This window comes from Scyliorhinus torazame, chromosome 9 (genome assembly GCF_047496885.1).
Source record: "Scyliorhinus torazame isolate Kashiwa2021f chromosome 9, sScyTor2.1, whole genome shotgun sequence".
In the NCBI taxonomy this organism is placed as follows: domain Eukaryota; kingdom Metazoa; phylum Chordata; class Chondrichthyes; order Carcharhiniformes; family Scyliorhinidae; genus Scyliorhinus; species Scyliorhinus torazame.
This window is the reverse complement of record NC_092715.1, coordinates 200,798,667-200,816,687: the sequence shown is the minus strand read 5'-3', so window position 1 is coordinate 200,816,687 and position 18,021 is coordinate 200,798,667. Positions and strand designations below refer to the sequence as shown.

The window sequence follows — 18,021 nt, the reverse complement described above, 5'->3', positions numbered from 1 at the left end:
TATGCGGATCTTAGGGGAATTTGGCCAGTTCTCGAGGTATAAATTGAATATGGGAATATGAGGTTTTTGTGATCCAGGCGAGGGGGCAGGAGAGGAGGCCACAAAAGGTGGTGGGAGGGAGTTTTCGATACTTGGGAATTCAGGTGGCACGGGGATGTGAGCAGCTACATCAATTAAATTTGGCCTGGTTAGTTGAGCAAATGAAGGACTTTCGGAGGTGGGCAATGCTGCCGTTGTCACTGGCGGGGAGGGTACAGACCATAAAGATGACGGTTCTCCTGAGGATTTTTGTTTGTTTTCCGGTGTCTCCCTATTTTTATACCAAAGGCCTTTTTTAAGCGGGTTAATGCGGTGATCTCTGGGTTTGTGTGGGCGGTAAAATCTCACGAGTAAGGAAAGTGCTGCTGTAGTGGAGCCGAGGGGTTGGGGGGGGAGGGGGGGTGTTGGCGCTGCCGAAATTTAGGAATTATTACTGGGCGGCAAATATAGCCATGATCAGGAAGTGGGTAGTGGGGGAGGGGTCGGTATGGGAGCGGGTAGAGGCGGCATCATGTAGGGGCACTAGTTTAGAAGCGCTGTTAACGGCACCTCTGCCGTTCTCACCGGCTCGGTACACCACAAGCTGTCAGGAATTTGCCCCAGTGGAGGCAGAGAATCACGGACATCCCGGATAATACCAGGGTCAGGCCCGCTAATGATATGCCATGGGTGTTTACTGTACGTGCGTTCTGGACCGCATTCACGCTGATTTTGAGGCAGCAGAGTATTGCAATTTGCCGTGAATCTGGCACCCACCACGATTCTCCGCCCAATCGCGTTTGCCGATTCTGGCATCAGCCGACGGAGAATCCTGCCCCAGGTGCACAATCAAAATTCAGCTCACACTGTCAAATTGTTAGGCTTTTAGCAGAGGCAGGGGGCTTTAAGTGCCTCCATTAAAATATAGAAGAGACAATTCAATGTACACATTTAATAATTTTACTATGGAATATATATATTTTAATTGTTTTGTTGGTGAAACCATCAGAGATGAAGAAGTTCAGTTACTTGGGAAAAAGTAATTTCTTTATCAGCAAGCATTCTAAGAGGATTGTGAGAAACCAGTGTCCAGAATGCAGAAACAGAGTAAGAAGTCAGTTTACATCAGGGTTTTCTAAAATAAATGGAATTTAAAGTGAGGAAAATTGACTTTAAAAAAAACGACAGAAATGTGACAACAGGAAGTCAAGGGGTGGAGGTCGGAAACATGTACAAATATATTTTTTATTATAGAAAGATATAAAACTCTTACAGGTAAAACAATATTTTATTGCAAATATTATTAATGTGCAGCTGCAAGTATAGGTGTTTGTTTTGGTCACTGGACTCAGAGGAAATATTATATTTTATTCTTTGATGGGGATGTGGGACATAAACAGGCCTGCAGATATGGGCCGGCTGTGTCATTTTTGCAGCAGCTGATCTCCTATCAACTGGGTCAATATGGTGGGTGGAAAGAGTTATCTCACTGAAGAACTGCAAATATTGATATTGCCCTTTGAAAACTGGCTGGAATAACAAGCAGGTGGCAGAAGACAGAGTACAGGCAGGATCGCAGAATTAGCATCACATTCTGAAGCTACCAGATTGGCATCACATGCAAAACGACATAACCGTAAGATGGTCTGAGAACAAATGATTTGTGTGTGTATCTTCATGTACACAGTAATGGCACATAACAGCTAATTATTTTCTAAAGCTCATGCAATTTCTTCACAAATTCTTCCCTTTTACTTTAGCTGTTCTGATTTCTTTCAACATTTTAGAAGTGGCAAATCTTCCTCAGGCCGGGTGGCTCTAAGGGCTGCTGGGTTTCTCAACTGGAACATTGGATCCAGCTGCCCCAAGAGTGGATCGAGATGTTGGTCGTCTTGCTCCTGGAGTGAATCAGAAATAACAATCAGGAGAATGAGAAATGAAAATTAAAGGAATCCTCAACCAAAGTACACTTCTTAAATCGGTTCTGTCTATTTGAAAAGGTTACAGTCCGTGTAAAGATAGTATACTGAGGAATTTAATGCTTGGCTGTTAAGCGTTTGAACATGACTTTGGTGAATAGATTTCCGACAGTTTTATAGTTAAATAATCTCTCACCGCCATACACCTGCCACCGAAACCACAGATAAACGGCCTCATCGGGGAAGTTTCACATCTCACTTGCTTCACATTTAACACCTGGAAATTTCTTTAGGAAGCCAGCTGTTTTCCCAATTGAGTTCTTTTTCCATTTTTCGGTTCCAAGAACTGTTCCTCCCATTGCTTTTGGAAGGTCTGTTTAGGAAATGGTGTTCCACACGTGCTTTGTGTTGCCCAGTGAAGTCTGCACTGAGTGATGATGTGTATCTGGATGTAGTGTTCAGTGGGGCCCCTGACCAAGGTTATCAGTCGTAGATTGCTAGTTTTCAGCTGGGCTGCAGCTTCTGATCTTCTAATCAGAATTGCGGTAAGTGTCTTTCGTTTTTTTTGTCATGATAACAGGTGGGATGATGTCTGACATCGAAAATGGCACAGTGAGATGCGAAGGCTATTCTGATAAGGCCAGATGATGTAGAGTGGGAGCTCGAGGTGTGTGTGGAGCATAAGACCTGTTGGTTGCAATAGCCAATTTCTTTGCAGTAAATTCTATGGTAAAACTAATCACTGAAATTTATTTTGAACTTCCAAGTGGAAAAGATTGTCGCCAGTTGACATGTCCGTACCATTATGGAGATATCTGTGGTCAGCACCAACATCACTGACTGGAGGAAAATGTGAGGCTGAAAGAGAGCCAGTGTAAGTACTAAGAGACACAATGGACAATATCCAGGCTTGGGCTGACAAGTGGCAAGTTACATTCGCGACAACTGCCAGGCAATGACCATCTCCGGCAAGAGAGGATCTAACTACCACCCCTTGACATTCAATAGCATTACTATCACAATCCCCCACAATCAACATCCTGAGGGTTACCATTGATCAGAAACTGAACTGGACTAACCATATTAATACTGTGGTGGGCAGCACGGTGGCGCAGTGGTTAGCATTGCTGCCTCACGCCGCCGAGGTCCCAGGTTTGATCCCGGCTCTGGGTCACTGTCCGTGTGGAGTTTGCACTTTCTCCCCGTATTTGGTTGGGTTTCGCCCCCATAACCTAAAAGACGTGCGGGGTAGGTGGATTGGCCATGCTAAATTGCCCCTTAAATGGAAAAAATGAATTGGATACACTAAAAACAATTTTTTTTAAATACTGTGGTTACCAGAGCAGGCCAAAGGCTCGGAATCCTGCAGCAAGTAAATCACCTCCTGACCCCCCCTCCCTCCCCAAGCCTGTCCACCATCTACAAGGCACAAGTCAGGAGTGTAATGGAATACTCTCCACTTGCCTGGAAGAGTTCAGCTCCAACAACTCTCAAGAAGCTCGACACCATCCAGGACAAAGCAACCCGCTTGATTACCTCCCCTTCCACAAAAATTCAAATCCTCCACCACCGATGAAAAGTGGCAGCCGTGTGTACCATCTACAAGATGCATTGCAAGAACTCGACAAGATTTCTTAGGCAGTACCTCCCTAACCTGTCGTGTTATTCACCCTGGGGTAACACGGACTGCAACTGGATGCAGTTGTTCTTGAAAGTAGACTCCAAACTTTGATGTAGTTCAATACGCTTTATTGAACTTGTTAAGCAGTGCACACAGTTCACTGTGGGTTTGACACTCTACTAATCTAAGCGTGCTTACTATAACTAACTAGGCCAGACTAGCTCTGAGCCATGTGTAGAAGGTGCTAACTGATATATACACCCTGACTGTCACTACAGTTGTCACCAGTGGAAAGAGGCAGAGTGTTGATGCCTTGTGTGTTTTATAGTGGGAGACCACCTTCTAGTGTTCTGCCTGGTGATTGGTTGTGTTCTGTCCTGTGTGTTGATTCTGTCACTGCCTGTCTGTATCTTATTTTGTGCATGAGTGCATATCATGACATCTCCCCCTTTTAAAAAAGAAATGTTGGTTGCTTGGAGCATATGCAACTGTATTTACATGTAGAACTATTTACATTAAATGACGAGTGGATGAATACATACATAAGAGGTGTCTAGCGTGCAGATACATAACAACATTTACAAGATAAATAACTATAAGCCCAATCTTTGGGGCTTGCGTCTGATCCTTGTCGACCGCCTGAGAGGTGGAGGTGGGGATGACGGCACCTTGACAGGCGGGATTGCTGCCAGATTGGTGGCCTCGTGGTGCGAGGTGTCCGGAGGAGGCACGACAACATATGGAAAAGTAGGATCTGGTGGTGGGCAGGCAACTTTGCGCAGTGCCCTTCTGTTGCGCCTGACAATGGAGCCATCAGCCATAGGAACTACAAATGATCTGGGAGAAGCATGTCGAACAACAACAGCTGGAGCTGAACAGCCTCCATCAGATGGCTTGATCCGAACAGCATCTTCCGGAGATAACCCAGGCAAATCGGTAGCATGAGCACCGTACGTCAGCTTTTGCCGGTTCCTGAGTTGCTGCACCTTTTGCAGCACTGGGAGGTGATCCAGGTCTGATAGGTGTATGGCTGGAACAGTCTTCCGCAGGTCCCTATTCATGAGGAGTTGAGCCGGAGTCATACCGGTGGACAGAGGGGTTGCCCTGTATGCCAACAGCGCAAGGTTGAAGTCAGAAGCAGAGTCCGCAGAGCAGTTGCTTCACTATATGGACCCCTTTCTCAACCTTCCCGTTGGACTGCGGGTAGTATGGGCTTGAGGTAATGTGGTTGAATTGGTACGACTTGGTGAAATTGGACCACTCTTGGCTGTGGAAGCAGGGACCATTGTCACTCATGACAGTGAGTGGAATACCATGCCTGGCACCACCACCTTCTGAAGGGCAACTAGGGATGGGCAATAAATGCTGGCTTAACATCCTGTAAATTAATTTTTTTTAATGACTCATGCCAAATGTGTTCAACCCCCCCGCCCCTCCCCCCCCCCCAACAATGCACAGCTTTAATCAATAGTCCTGACTTAATGTATTCTACACACAATGTATGATAAATGTGTACAGTGACATCAAACATTATTTGGATATATTTTCTCTCTTTCTAAATGCAAAAACAGTGTAATAATTTAATTCCACTCAAAGTTATATGCAGCGGGTCCTAATATTGTCGTCTCAATAATTTTTTATTTAGAATTAAAATTGCAGTCAAAGATCTTTGTTTTTATTTAACCCTTTTGGTTGGCAACTGAGCTTTTCTGTTCTAAAAATGAACACCAACATCTTTCAGTAAAGGTGCCTGGAACTGCTCGGACTTCCATAACTCCAGCTGCAGCCTGAAATCCGGATATACTGAGCCCTCATCTGACATGAGTTTGCATCCGCTCGGGTTTCCAGCAGATGGTCGGTGCCGTGGGCACCTCCCCACACAAAACAAATTAAGTACCCACCCTCCCGCCAATACTCTGGCCAAGTCAGCTGTGGAGGGGGCAGCATGGTGGCGCAGTGGTTAGCACTGCTGCCTACGACGCTGAGGACCCGGGTTCAATCTTGGCCCCGACCCACTGTCCGTGTGGAGTTTGCACATTCTCTGCGTGGGTCTCACCCCCACAACCCAAAGATGTGCAGGGTAGGTGGATTGGTCACACTAAATTGCCCCTTAATTGGAAAAAAAGAATTGCATACTCTAAATTTATTTCAAAAAAGAAAAAAAAGTCAGCTGTGGAGGGCACCACTGGCCGCAATCTCACAACATCCAGGATCACATTCCCACACAACAATCGGGGCCATTGCCGGCAGCATGTTTAACGCTATGAGCTACAAAATCAGCATTAAAGAATCAAAAAAGTCAGGCTAAAGTATTGGAATTTATATTTTAAATGCTAATATAGTTCTTGAGTCTGACTGTCACGCATCCCCAGTCACTCCACCATTGCCTTAACCCCAGTGGTTTACTTTTCCCATGGGTGTTAACTGGAGGTCGTTGTGACACAGCAGATACTCAATTGCACCAAACATAACTGTGCAACCAAATGTAAGATTCAATCATGTACCCTCCTCAGATGGACACACAGAACAACCATTTGGCTGAATAAAGCAAAATAAGGCACTTCAGGCTTTTGGGTTGTATACTTAAAAAAAATAATTTAGAGTACCCAATCATTTTTCCAATTAAGGGGCAATTTAGCGTGGCCAATCCATCCACCCTGCACATCTTTTGGGTTGTGGGGGGGAAACCCACGCAGACATGGGGAGAATGTGCAAACTCCACATGGCCAGTGACCCAGGACTGGGATCGAACCTGGGACTTCAGCACCGTGAGGCAGCAGTGCTAACCATTGCGCCACCGTGTGCCCCTTTGGGTTGTCTACTTGATCATGCTTCGCATGGCTCACAATTTGATTATTACAGCCATGGATCACAGCCCCGATGCACATACCCAGCGGACAAGGCCGCCAGTCCAGTGTGACTCAGTAAAATTACTTCACACTGTGCACATAACACCAGCAAAAGCCATTTGGCAACTAGGTCTCTCAATCTGTGTGTATTTCAAATATCTGTGCCCAATATCATTCCATGTTTCCTTTTTCAGTTATCTAACAACTAGCTCTTTTTAAAATTTATTCTCAGTATAGGATCATCTCCTACTTTTGGCTGAAGACACTTGTATACAGAAGAGAGCAGCACGGTAGTACAGTGGTTAGCACAGTTGCTTCACAGCTTCAGGATCCCAGGTTCGATTCCCGGCTTGGGTCACTGTTTGTGCGGAGTCTGCACGTTCTCCCTATGTTTGCGTGGGTGTTCTCCGGGTGCACCAATTTCCTCCCACGATCCAAAGATGTACAGGTTAGGTGAATTAGCCACGCTAAATTGCCCTTAGTGTCCAAAAAGGTTAGGTGGGGTAACTAGGTTACAAGGATAGGGTGGAGATTTGGGGTGCTCTTTCCAAGGGTCGGTGCAGACTCTTTGGACCGAATGACCTCCATCTGCACTATAAATTCTTTGTCTATACCTCCTCCTATTAGTTTCCTTGCTGTCCAGCTATTCTCAACCAATTGTGTTGAGGAACAGTACCTATTTTCTGATCCTTTGGTTCTCAAACTGCTCGTCCTGTCTATAGCTTGGTACTCTGTGATGCATGACCAATTATACTCAAAGACGAGGTTGTATCATAAATGAAGGCTTTAATAGACTAGATCTGTTCCCCAGCAGCTTCGGTACAGAATGAGGGCTGCTGGGACGGCACTTGTTCTTATACCCCGCCTGTTGTGCAAAAAACTAGCCAACACTTCGAGGTTTCGCAAAGGTCTTTTATTATAACACGAAGTTCGTGGAGGGAGTTAGAGTCACCACCGTCCTTCTAATTGTCCCCACCTTACAAGAGTATAGCAGTACTTTATATGGTTTAATAAGCAATATTATGGAAAAATGAGGCATTCCTTTGGTAAGCCCAGACACAGACAAGCGAGCAGAGTTAAACAACAGGCCTTGAATTCCCAGCCTAAGGACAATAATAATCGTCTACTCTCAGCAAAATGTGCAGCTGTGCACTTGTTTACATAGTCTGACCTTCTGCCTATTACATGCAGAACTTCTTGACTGAAATAAAGCTAATATATCCATAATGCTTTGCCAAATGCCTATTGCCATGAAATATAGTCAAGCAGCCAGGTAAGAGGGAGTACAGGGTATTAAGGCAACTAATCCGACAACTAAAGTTCCTTCTACACCGCCTGTCAGGGCGGAGCCACATACCAAACAGCCAATGGTAAGCTGCTAGGCATACCCAATGGTCTACAGCCTCTCGGGTACTGCAATACCTGATACTACCACATTCACCCCCTGTTAAAAAAGAGTCTGGCGGGGGTGGTGGCCAGTGGTTACAATTGCATTGAACATGGTATGATCAGATATGGAGGTACCATGAGTATTTACAAGTGTGGAAGATATATACAGTCAGTGTTCATTTACAGCTCCAGTTACAGTGTAGCAATCAGTTGGTCGGGTGGCCTGGTCGTCCTCCTGAATCGTCTGAGCCTCTGTGGTGGTTCTGGTGGGGGTCTGGGCACCTGCAACTCCGGGAGCATGGCTTCGTCGTCCATGGCAGCTTCGTCACCCCTAGGTGGCGCTAGTGGGGCAAACGGTTGACACGAGAGGGGCCGCCTGTAGGGGGCGTCGGTGGATGTGCTGGCCTAGGTAGGAGCGGCGGGAGGACCGACCCCCCAGTGAGGTGCTGTGGGGGGTGAGGGGGTGGGGGTAATGGTTCCGGTGCACGTGAGGTTCCGGCGGGCGCCAGGTCCCGGAGGGAGACTGTATCTTGCCGGCCATCAGGGAACGCCACGTAGGCATACTGGGGGTTAGCGTGCAGCAGATGGACCCTCTCGACCAATGGGTCTGACTTGTGCGCCCGCACGTGCTTCCGAAGCAGGATGGGTCCGGATGTCGCTAGCCAGGTTGGGAGCGAGGTCCCGGAGGAGGACTTCCTGGGGAAGACAAGGAGACGTTCATGAGATGTCTGATTGGTAGTTGTACAGAGCAGCGACCGAATGGCGTGGAGGGCCTCCGGGAGTTCTTCCTGCCAGCAGGAGACTGGGAGATTCCTGGACCGCAGGAATCTTCCAGACCGTTCCAGTCTCCCTCTCTACCTGCCCGTTGCCCCGGGGAATGTAACTGGTCGTCCTGCTTGAGGCGATGCCCTTGCTGAGCAGGAATTGACGCAGTTCGTCGCTCATAAAGGAGGACCCACTATCACTGTGTATGTACACGGGGAACCCGAACAGTGTAAAGATACCCTGGAGGGCCTTGATGACAGTGGTTGTGGTCATGTCGGGGCAGGGGATGGCGAACGGGAACCGGGAGTACTCGTCAATCACGTTCAGGAAATACGTCTTGCGGTTGGTGGAGGGGAGGGGGCCTTTGAAGTCCATGCTGAGGCGCTCAAAGGGACGGGAAGCCTTTATCTGGCCGGTAGAAGTGCGGTTTGCACTCCGCGCAGATTTGGCAGTCCCTGGTGGCTGTCCTGACCTCCTCGATGGAGTAGGGCAGGTTGCAGGCCTTAATGAAGTGGAAGAAGCGGGTGACCCCCGGGTGGCAGAGGTCCTCGTGGAGGGCTCGGAGGCGGTCCACTTGTGCGTTGGCACATGTGCCGCGGGACAAGGCATCGGAAGGCTCCTTTAGCTTCCCAGGACGGTACAAGATCTCGTAGTTGTAGGTGGGGAGTTCTATCCTCCACCGCAAGATCTTGTTCTTTATCTTGCCCCGCTTTGCATTATCGAACATGAACGCCACCGACCTTTGGTCAGTGAGGAGAGTGAATCTCCTGCCGGCCAGGTAATGCCTCCAGTGTCGCACAGCTTCTACTATGGCTTGTGCCTCTTTTTCGACCGAGGAATGGCGAATTTCGGAAACATGGAGGGTACGGGAGAAGAAGACCACGTGTCTGCCTGCTTGGTTGAGGGTGGCGGCCAGAGCTACGTCGGACGCATTGCTCTCGACCTGGAAGGGGAGTGACTCGTCGATGGCGTGCATCGTGGCCTTTGCAATGTCTGCTTTGATGCGGCAGAAGGCCTGGCGGGCCTCTGTCGACAGGGGGAAGGATGTGGACTGGATTAGGGGTTGAGCTTTGTCTGCGTAGTTGGGGACCCACTGTGCGTAATAACTGAAAAACCCGAGGCAGCGCTTCAGGGCCTTGGGGCAGTGAGGGAGGGGGAACTCCATAAGGTGGCGCATGCATTCAGGGTCGGGGCCTATAACTCCATTTCGCACTACGTTGCGGGGAATGGCTAGGCGGTCGGTGCTAAAGACGCATTTATCCTTATTGTACATTAAGTTAAGGATTTTCGCGGTCTGGAGAAATTTTCGGAGGTTGGTGTCGTGGTCCTGCTGGTCATGGCCGCAGATGGTGACGTTATCAAGATACGGAAACGTTGCGCGTAAGCCGTACCGGTCAACCATTCGGTCCATCTCGCGTTGGAAGACCGAGGCCCCATTAGTGACACCAAAGGGAACCCTTAAAAATTGGTAGAGCCGCCCATCTGCTTCGAAGGCAGTGTACTTGCGGTCACTAGTGCGGAGGGGTAGCTGATGGTAGGCGGACTTGAGATCCACCGTGGAGAAGACCTTGTATTGCGCGATCCTGTTCACCAGGTCGGATATGCGGGGGAGAGGGTACACATCCAGCTGCGTAAACCTGTTGATGATCTGACTGTAGTCAATGACCATCCTATGTTTCTCCACGGTCTTTACCACCACTACTTGAGCTCTCCAGGGACTGTTGCTAGCTTCAATGATCCCTTCCCTCAGTAGCCTTTGGACCTCTGACCTGATGAAGGTCCGGTCCTGGGCACTGTACCATCTGCTCCTGGTGGCGACGGGTTTGCAATCCGGGGTGAGGTTCGCAAACAGGGAAGGTGGGTCGACCATAAGGGTCGCGAGGCCGCAGACAGTAAGGGGGGCTGTAGGGCCGCCGGATTTAAAGGTGAGGCTTTGCAAGTTACATTGGAAGTCCAATCCCAGGAGTGTAGCCACGCAGAGGTGCGGCAGGACATAAAGGCGGAAATTGTTGAATTTCCTGCCTTGGACTGTGAGGTTCGCTAGGCAGAACCCCTTTATCTCCACTGAGTGTGGCCCGGAGGCCAGGGAGATTCTTTGGTTTACGGGGTGGGTAACAAGTGAACAGCGTCTTACCGTGTCGGGGTGTATAAAGCTCTCCGTGCTCCCAGAGTCGATCAGGCAAGATGTCTCGTGGCCGTTGATGAAGATATTTGTCGTTGCTGTTGCGAGTGTCCGAGGTCGAGTTTGGTCCAGCGTCACCGAGGCCAGATGGAGCAGTTGTGGGTTGTGATCAGGCAGCATGTAGTCAGCTGTGCTGGGGGCCTGGGGCCCCATCCAAGATGGCGTCTCCCATGGATCGCACATGGTGGTCGGAGATGAACAAAATGGCGGCGGGGATGGACAAAATGGCGGCGCCCATCCGTCCAGCGTGGCGTCCGAGGGGCAAGATGGTCACGGCCGTGTGTCAGGCGTGGCCCTAGGATAGGGGGGTGGCAGTGAGTGCTGGCCGTCTGGGGCCCGAAGGGAAAGTTGCCGCGCCGGTCCGGAGTCGTTGGAGACCGTGACCACGGCTCATGCTTGGCAGACCCCCACAAAATGGCCCTTCTTGCCGCACCCTTTTCAGGTGGAGGTGCGGGCTGGGCAGCGCTGGCGGGGGTGCTTTGCCTGCCCGCAGAAGAAACAACGGGACCCAACGGAGTTAGCGGGCGGTCTTACAGCGCAGGCCTGCGGGGACACGGGGAAGGTCAGTGGGGCTGCCGCTGCGGGAAGCCACGCAGCCCAGGGGGCCGCTGGGCGGTCGGGCGCATAGGACTGCGCGTTTCGGGAGGCAACATCCATGGACCCTGCCAGGGTCCGTGCTCCTCTCAGTCCCAGGGTGTCCTTTTCTAAAAGTCTTTGGCGGATCTCTGAAGAGCTCATACCTGCTACGAAGGCATCCCGGATTAGACGTTCCGTGTGCTCGCTGCCCGAAACTTGCGGGCAGCCACAGTTTCTGCCCAGCACCAGTAGCGAATGGTAGAAGTCCTCCAGCGATTCCCCGGGGCTTTGCCGTCTAGTTGCAAGCAGGTGACGTGCGAAGACCTGGTTTACAGGGCGTATATAATGTCCCTTTAACAGTTCAATCGCATCATCATAGTCCTCTGCCTCCTCGATGAGGGAGAATATTCCAGGGCTTACTCTCGAGTGCAGGAGATGCAGTTTCTGTTCTCCTGAGGGGGTGCCTCCGGCCGTCTCGAGGTAGCCTTTAAAACACACCAGCCAGTGCTTAAATATCGCAGCCGAGTTTTCCGCGTGGAGGCTGAGTTGTAGGCACTCCGGCTTGATTCGGAGATCCATTCTTTCAGCTTAAGAGTAGTCTATTAAATTGATGCACGATCAATTATACTCAGAGATGAGGTTGTATCACAACTGAAGGCTTTAATAGACTAGATTTGTTCCCCAGCAGCTTCGGTACAGAATGAGGGCTGCTGGGACGGTACTTGTTCTTATACCCCGCCTGTCAGGGCGGAGCCACATACCAAACAGCCAATGGTAAACTGCTAGGCTTACCCAATGGTCTACAGCCTCTCGGGTACTGCAATTCCTGATACTACCACACTCTGGATGCAGCTAACCCTGCATAGCAGCTTTATCAACTTCATCCCTCATTCAAAGGTTTGCCTGATGCGGCTCCCGGTACATAGTTCTACTCTCAGGATTGAAACAAGGTTGGCTTGCTGATTTGATTGGGATGGAAGAGTAAGGGGTAGTTTACACATTGTGCCAATATACAATTTTGTTGTGGTTGGTCCCTCCAGTGTCAGTTTTCAGGTGCTAGATTTGTCTTTAGTCTGTCCCACTTAGCATTGATAGTGCCATGGTACACAATGGAGGCTGGCTACACTGTGAAGAGGAGAAGGTGAAACTGAATTTCCGCATGGCTTCCAACTTTGACCCGCCTTTACTGTGAAAAAGATTGGGCTGGGATTGCCTACGTCTTATCCTGATTTGACGCTGGTTGATATTTCTCTCAGTATTCTGTTTGTATCAGCCCTCCACACTTTAGAAGGCTTTAAGAGTCAACCATAGAGAGTGAGACTAGAGACATATTTTGGCCAATTGGAGTAGGGGTAATGTGATCTTCTGAAGTAATTTAGTGAATCAGTGGTGCTTTAATCACTGCTAGCCCACAAAGTCCTTGAATGGAAGAATTTATTTCAACAGCTTTTTGGTTGCTAGTCCTGTGCCATCCCGTTATGGACATGCTCTTCATAATAGTACGACGCTATTGAAAATGATGCCAGAAAAGAGCAGCACGGTGGCGCAATGCTGCTGCCTCATGGCGCTGAAGATTCGGGTTCGATCCTGGCCTTGGGTCGCTGTCTGTGTGGAGTTTGTACATTTTCCCTGTGTCTGTGTGGGTCTCACTCCCACAACCCAAAGATGTGCAGGCTAGGTGGATTGGCCAACTCTAAATTGCCCCTTAATTGGAAAAACAAAGAATTGGTTACTCTAAATTTATTTAAAAAAAAGAAAATGATGCCAGGCAATTGCCGCCAGAGATGGATACATATGTTGTCATCAGAATAATGGATGTACTAACCCAAAGGTTGATTTCTAATTTCACCACAACAAGGTGTATCAAGTTGTACTTGATAAATCTGGCAATTTGTGATTTGGCAGGTAAAAAAAAATACCTAGCTACTGAATTCTTGTATTCACCAGCTGTTTAGAAGAAGGGAATGTGGCTTTACTCCACACAACATGGCTGACTCTTGATGCTTTCTGAAGTGGCCTAGCAAATTAAAACAATTGCTGTGAAGCAAGAAGAAAGTCTATCGCACAATCTCAGGGCAATTATGAATGGCCAATAAATGGTGATCTTGCAGTAATTTCTACATTTGGACAATGAAATAATTAGCTTACCCAACACCTTGCAGAGAAGCAAGGCTAATATTTCCTTCTTGCTCATTTTGTTTCAAAAAGCAGAAGTGCATAAACAGAAGTGGGTCATTGGTTAATGCAGGAATAGGTTAATAATTAATTTAGACAAAGAAAGAACAAACTAACATTCCTCAAACACCTTTCACATCCTCAGGACATCCCAAACTGTTTCACCGCCAATGAATTGCTTTTGAAGTGTAGTCACAGTTGTGGCAGCCAATTTGTACGTTAAAAAGTTCCACAAACAGCCACAGATAAATGATCTGTTGTCATGGTGTTAGTTGAGGAATACGTTTTAATCAGGTCTTAATTGGAGAACTCTCCTTTTCAAATGATCCCATGAGATCTTTTATGAGTTCCTGAGTGTAGCGCACAATGACTTACGAAAGACGAATAGAGATGAAGTCGATGAGGCTTTATTAAGCGTGACTTATTCCCCGCAGTTCAGCAACAGACTGGAGCTGCGGGGAGAACTCCTGGTTCTTATACTCCGCCTTCAGGGCGGAGCTAGAGATCAATAGCCAACCAGGACCCGGGATCTGTCAGCCAATGGCATCACGGCTTCACAGTCCCACATGACCCCTAATGCATACTACCACATTCACCCCTTGTTAAAAATGAACCCGGCGGGGTGGTGCTTCGCATGGTGGTAGGGGTTTACAAGGCTGGTCCTGGGAGGAAAAAAACTTTTTGCATGTCATTACAGTGCCCTACACTTTGCCCTACACTGGGCTATGTACAGGGTTTGTGAACTATTTACAATATTCGTAAGAGGAACAGAACCTTCTCGTTATAGTCCCACAACATTCTTGTGTTACACCGATGCCACGAGTCGAGCGGGCGGTCTGGTCTTCCTTGTCGATCGCCTCAGCCCCGGTGGTGGTGCAGGTGCTTGTTCCAGCGTTGTCGTCTCCGGGAGCTTTACGGTGTCTGCTTCTGTTTCACTCCTGGTCGGACATGGGAGGAGGACCGATCCTCCCGGGAAGGGGGCGGTCGTGGGGTGCGCCGGTGGCAGGGAGGGGGTGATTGGTGTCAGGGGGGGTGTGCGTGTTGCCGGCAGGCGCCAGGTCTCACAGGGAGACCGTGTCCTGTCGGCCGTCGGGGTACGCCACGTAGGCGTACTGCGGGTTCGCGTGGAGGAGGTGAACCCTCTCGACCAACGGGTCCGACTTGTGCGCCCGCACATGTTTCCGGAGCAAGCTGGGTCCTGGGGCCGCCAGCCAGGTCGGCAGCGACGTTCCGGAGGAGGACTTCCTGGGGAAGACAAGGAGGCGCTCATGAGGCGTTTGATTAGTGGTGGTACACAGCAGCGACCGGATGGAGTGGAGAGCGTCCGGGAGGACCTCCTGCCACCGTGAAACTGGGAGATCCCTGGACCGTAGGGCCAGTAGGACGGTCTTCCAGACCGTGCCGTTCTCCCTCTCCACTTGCCCGTTCCCCCGGGGGTTGTAGCTGGTTGTCCTGCTCGAGGCTATACCCTTGCTGAGCAGGAACTGGCGCAGCTCGTCACTCATGAAGGAGGACCCCCTGTCGCTATGGATATACGCGGGGCAACCGAACAGTGTGAATATGGTGCTAAGGGCTTTAATAACTGTGGCCGCTGTCATGTCGGGGCAGGGGATGGCGAAAGGGAAACGAGAGTACTCGTCCACCACGTTCAGGAAGTATGTGTTGCGGTCGGTGGAGGGGAGGGGCCCTTTGAAATCCAGACTGAGGCGTTCAAAGGGACGGGAAGCCTTGATCAGGTGCGCTCTATCCGGCCTGAAAAAGTGCGGTTTGCACTCTGCGCAGATGTGGCAGTTCCTGGTGACTGTACGGACCTCCTCCACGGAGTAGGGGAGGTTGCGGGACTTTATAAAATGGTAGAACCGAGTGACCCCCGGGTGGCAGAGGTCCTCGTGGAGGGTTTGGAGACGGTCTATTTGTGCGTTGGCACATGTGCCGCGGGATAGGGCATCGGACGGCTCGTTCAGCTTTCCGGGACGGTACAAGATCTCGTAGTTGAAGGTGGAGAGCTCGATCCTCCACCTTAAGATCTTGTCATTTTTAATTTTGCCCCGCTGTGCATTATCGAACATGAAAGCTACCGACCGTTGGTCAGTGAGGAGAGTGAATCTCCTGCCGGCCAGGTAATGCCTCCAATGTCGCACAGCTTCCACTATGGCTTGGGCTTCCTTTTCCACTGAGGAGTGGCGGATTTCTGAGGCGTGGAGGGTTCGGGAGAAAAAGGCCACGGGTCTGCCCGCTTGGTTAAGTGTGACCGCCAGAGCTACGTCGGAGGCGTCGCTCTCGACTTGGAAGGGGAGGGACTCGTCGATGGCACGCATCGTGGCCTTTGCGATATCCGCTTTGATGCGGCTGAAGGCCTGGCGAGCCTCTGTCGACAGAGGGAAGGTAGTGGTCTGTATTAGGGGGCGGGCCTTGTCTGCGTACTGGGGGACCCACTGGGCGTAATATGAAAAGAACCCCAGGCAGCGTTTCAGGGCTTTGAAGCAGTGGGGGAGGGGAAATTCCATGAGGGGGCGCATGCGTTCGGGGTCGGGGCCTATTATCCCATTGCGCACTACATATCCCAAGATGGCTAGCCGGTTTGTGCTAAACACGCACTTGTCCTCGTTGTATGTGAGGTTCAAGGCTTTAGCGGTCTGGAGGAATTTTTGGAGGTTGGCGTCGTGGTCCTGCTGATCGTGGCCGCAGATGGTTACGTTGTCGAGATACGGGAACGTGGCCTGCAACTCATGTTGATCAACCATTCGGTCCATCTCCCGTTGGAAGACCGAGACCCCGTTTGTGACGCCAAATGGGACCCTTAGGAAGTGGTATAGTCGCCCGTCTGCCTCGAAGGCTGTGTACTTGCGGTCACTTGGGCGGATGGGGAGCTGGTGGTAGGCGGACTTGAGGTCCACGGTGGAGAAGACCTTATATTGGGCAATCCGATTGACCATGTCGGATATGCGGGGGAGAGGGTACGCATCTAGCTGTGTGTACCTGTTGATGGTCTGGCTATAGTCTATGACCATCCTTTGCTTCTCCCCTGTCTTTACTACTACCACCTGTGCTCTCCAGGGACTATTGCTGGCCTGGATTATGCCTTCCTTCAGCAACCGCTGGACTTCGGACCGAATAAATGTCCGGTCCTGGGCGATGTACCGTCTGCTCCTAGTGGCGACGGATTTGCAATCCGGGGTGAGGTTTGCAAACAAGGATGGGGGTTCAACTTTGAGGGTTGCGAGGCCGCAGATAGTGAGTGGGGATATTGGGCCGCCGAATTGGAATGTTAGGCTCTGCAGGTTGCACTGGAAGTCTAATCCCAGTAATGTGGGCGCGCAGAGTTGGGGAAGGACGTAGAGCCTGTAGTTTTTAAACTCCCTCCCTTGCACCGTTAGGGTCACTATGCAGAACCCTTTGATCTGTACGGAGTGGGATCCTGCAGCTAGGGAAATCTTTTGCATACTTGGGCGGGTGGTCAAGAAACAGCGTCTAACTGTGTCGGGGTGGATGAAACTTTCGGTGCTCCCGGAGTCGATCAGGCATGGTGTCTCGTGTCCGTTGATCAGCACCGTTGTTGTCGTCGTCTGGAGCGTCCGGGGCCGTGCTTGGTCCAGCGTCACCGAGGCCAGATGTGGTCGCAGTGTCTCAGCGTCTTCTTCGAACCCCGTGGAGCCGTCGATGCTGGGGTCCGTCCAAGATGGCGGCGGGGGTGGACCAAATGGCCGCACCCATGCATCGCACATGGCTGGGGGTCCCAAGATGGCGGCGGGGGTGAACAAAATGGCCGCCCCCATGCATCGCACATGGCTGGGGGGTCACAAGATGGCGGCGCCCATCCTCCCCTCGTTGTGGCCGGGACCCAAAATGGCAGCGCCTGCGGGTCGCACATGGGGCGCTGGGGGGGTTGGGAAGCGTTTGGGATGCGCTGGACTCTTTCTTCTCCGGGGACAGCGGCGACCCCCCGGGACCGGCACACAGCCGCGAAATGGCCCTTTTTGCCGCAGCTCTTGCAAATCGCTGCGCGGGCCGGGCAGCGCTGCCGGGGGTGTTTCGCCTGCCCGCAGAAATAGCAGCGGGCTCCCCCGGGATGACCTGGCGTCTGAACCGCGCAAGCCTGTGAGGGGGGGTGGTTTGTCGCGACAGGGGTTCACGGAGCCCAAGGGGCTGCCGCGCGGTCGGGGCCGTACGCGCGGGCGTTTTGCGCGGCCACATCTAGGGAAGCTGCAAGGGCCCGTGCCTCTGAGAGTCCTAGCGACTCTTTTTCTAACAGTCTTTGGCGGATTTGGGGAGAGTTCATACATGCCACAAACGCATCGCGAATTAACATGTCCGTGTGTTCAGCCGTGTTTAACGGCGGGCAGCTGCAGGCCCGTCCCAAAATTAACAGCGCGGCGTAGAATTCGTCTAGCGATTCTCCGGGACTTTGCCGTCTCGTTGCGAGTTGGTAGCGTGCGTAGACCTGGTTCACTGGGCGAACGTAGACGCTCTTTAGTGCTGCGAACGCCGTCTGGAAATCCTCTGCGTCTTCTATGAGAAGGTAAATTT

The 18,021-nt window shown here is 50.7% G+C and overlaps 1 protein-coding gene across 2 annotated transcripts in view; it reads right to left on the bottom strand.

Moving 5' to 3' along the window:
* Positions 1-996: 996 nt before the first annotated feature.
* Positions 997-18,021, bottom strand: part of LOC140430057 (cysteine-rich protein 1) — a 43,212-nt gene continuing 26,187 nt past the window's right edge. Inside the window, exon 3 of one of the 2 annotated variants that reach the window (XM_072517598.1) lies at positions 997-1,916. In XM_072517598.1, the coding sequence (XP_072373699.1) occupies positions 1,794-1,916 (123 nt within the window). In that variant the 3' untranslated portion in view covers positions 997-1,793. The remainder of the gene's footprint in view (positions 1,917-18,021) is intronic. The other variant, XM_072517597.1, reaches the window with a different exon arrangement.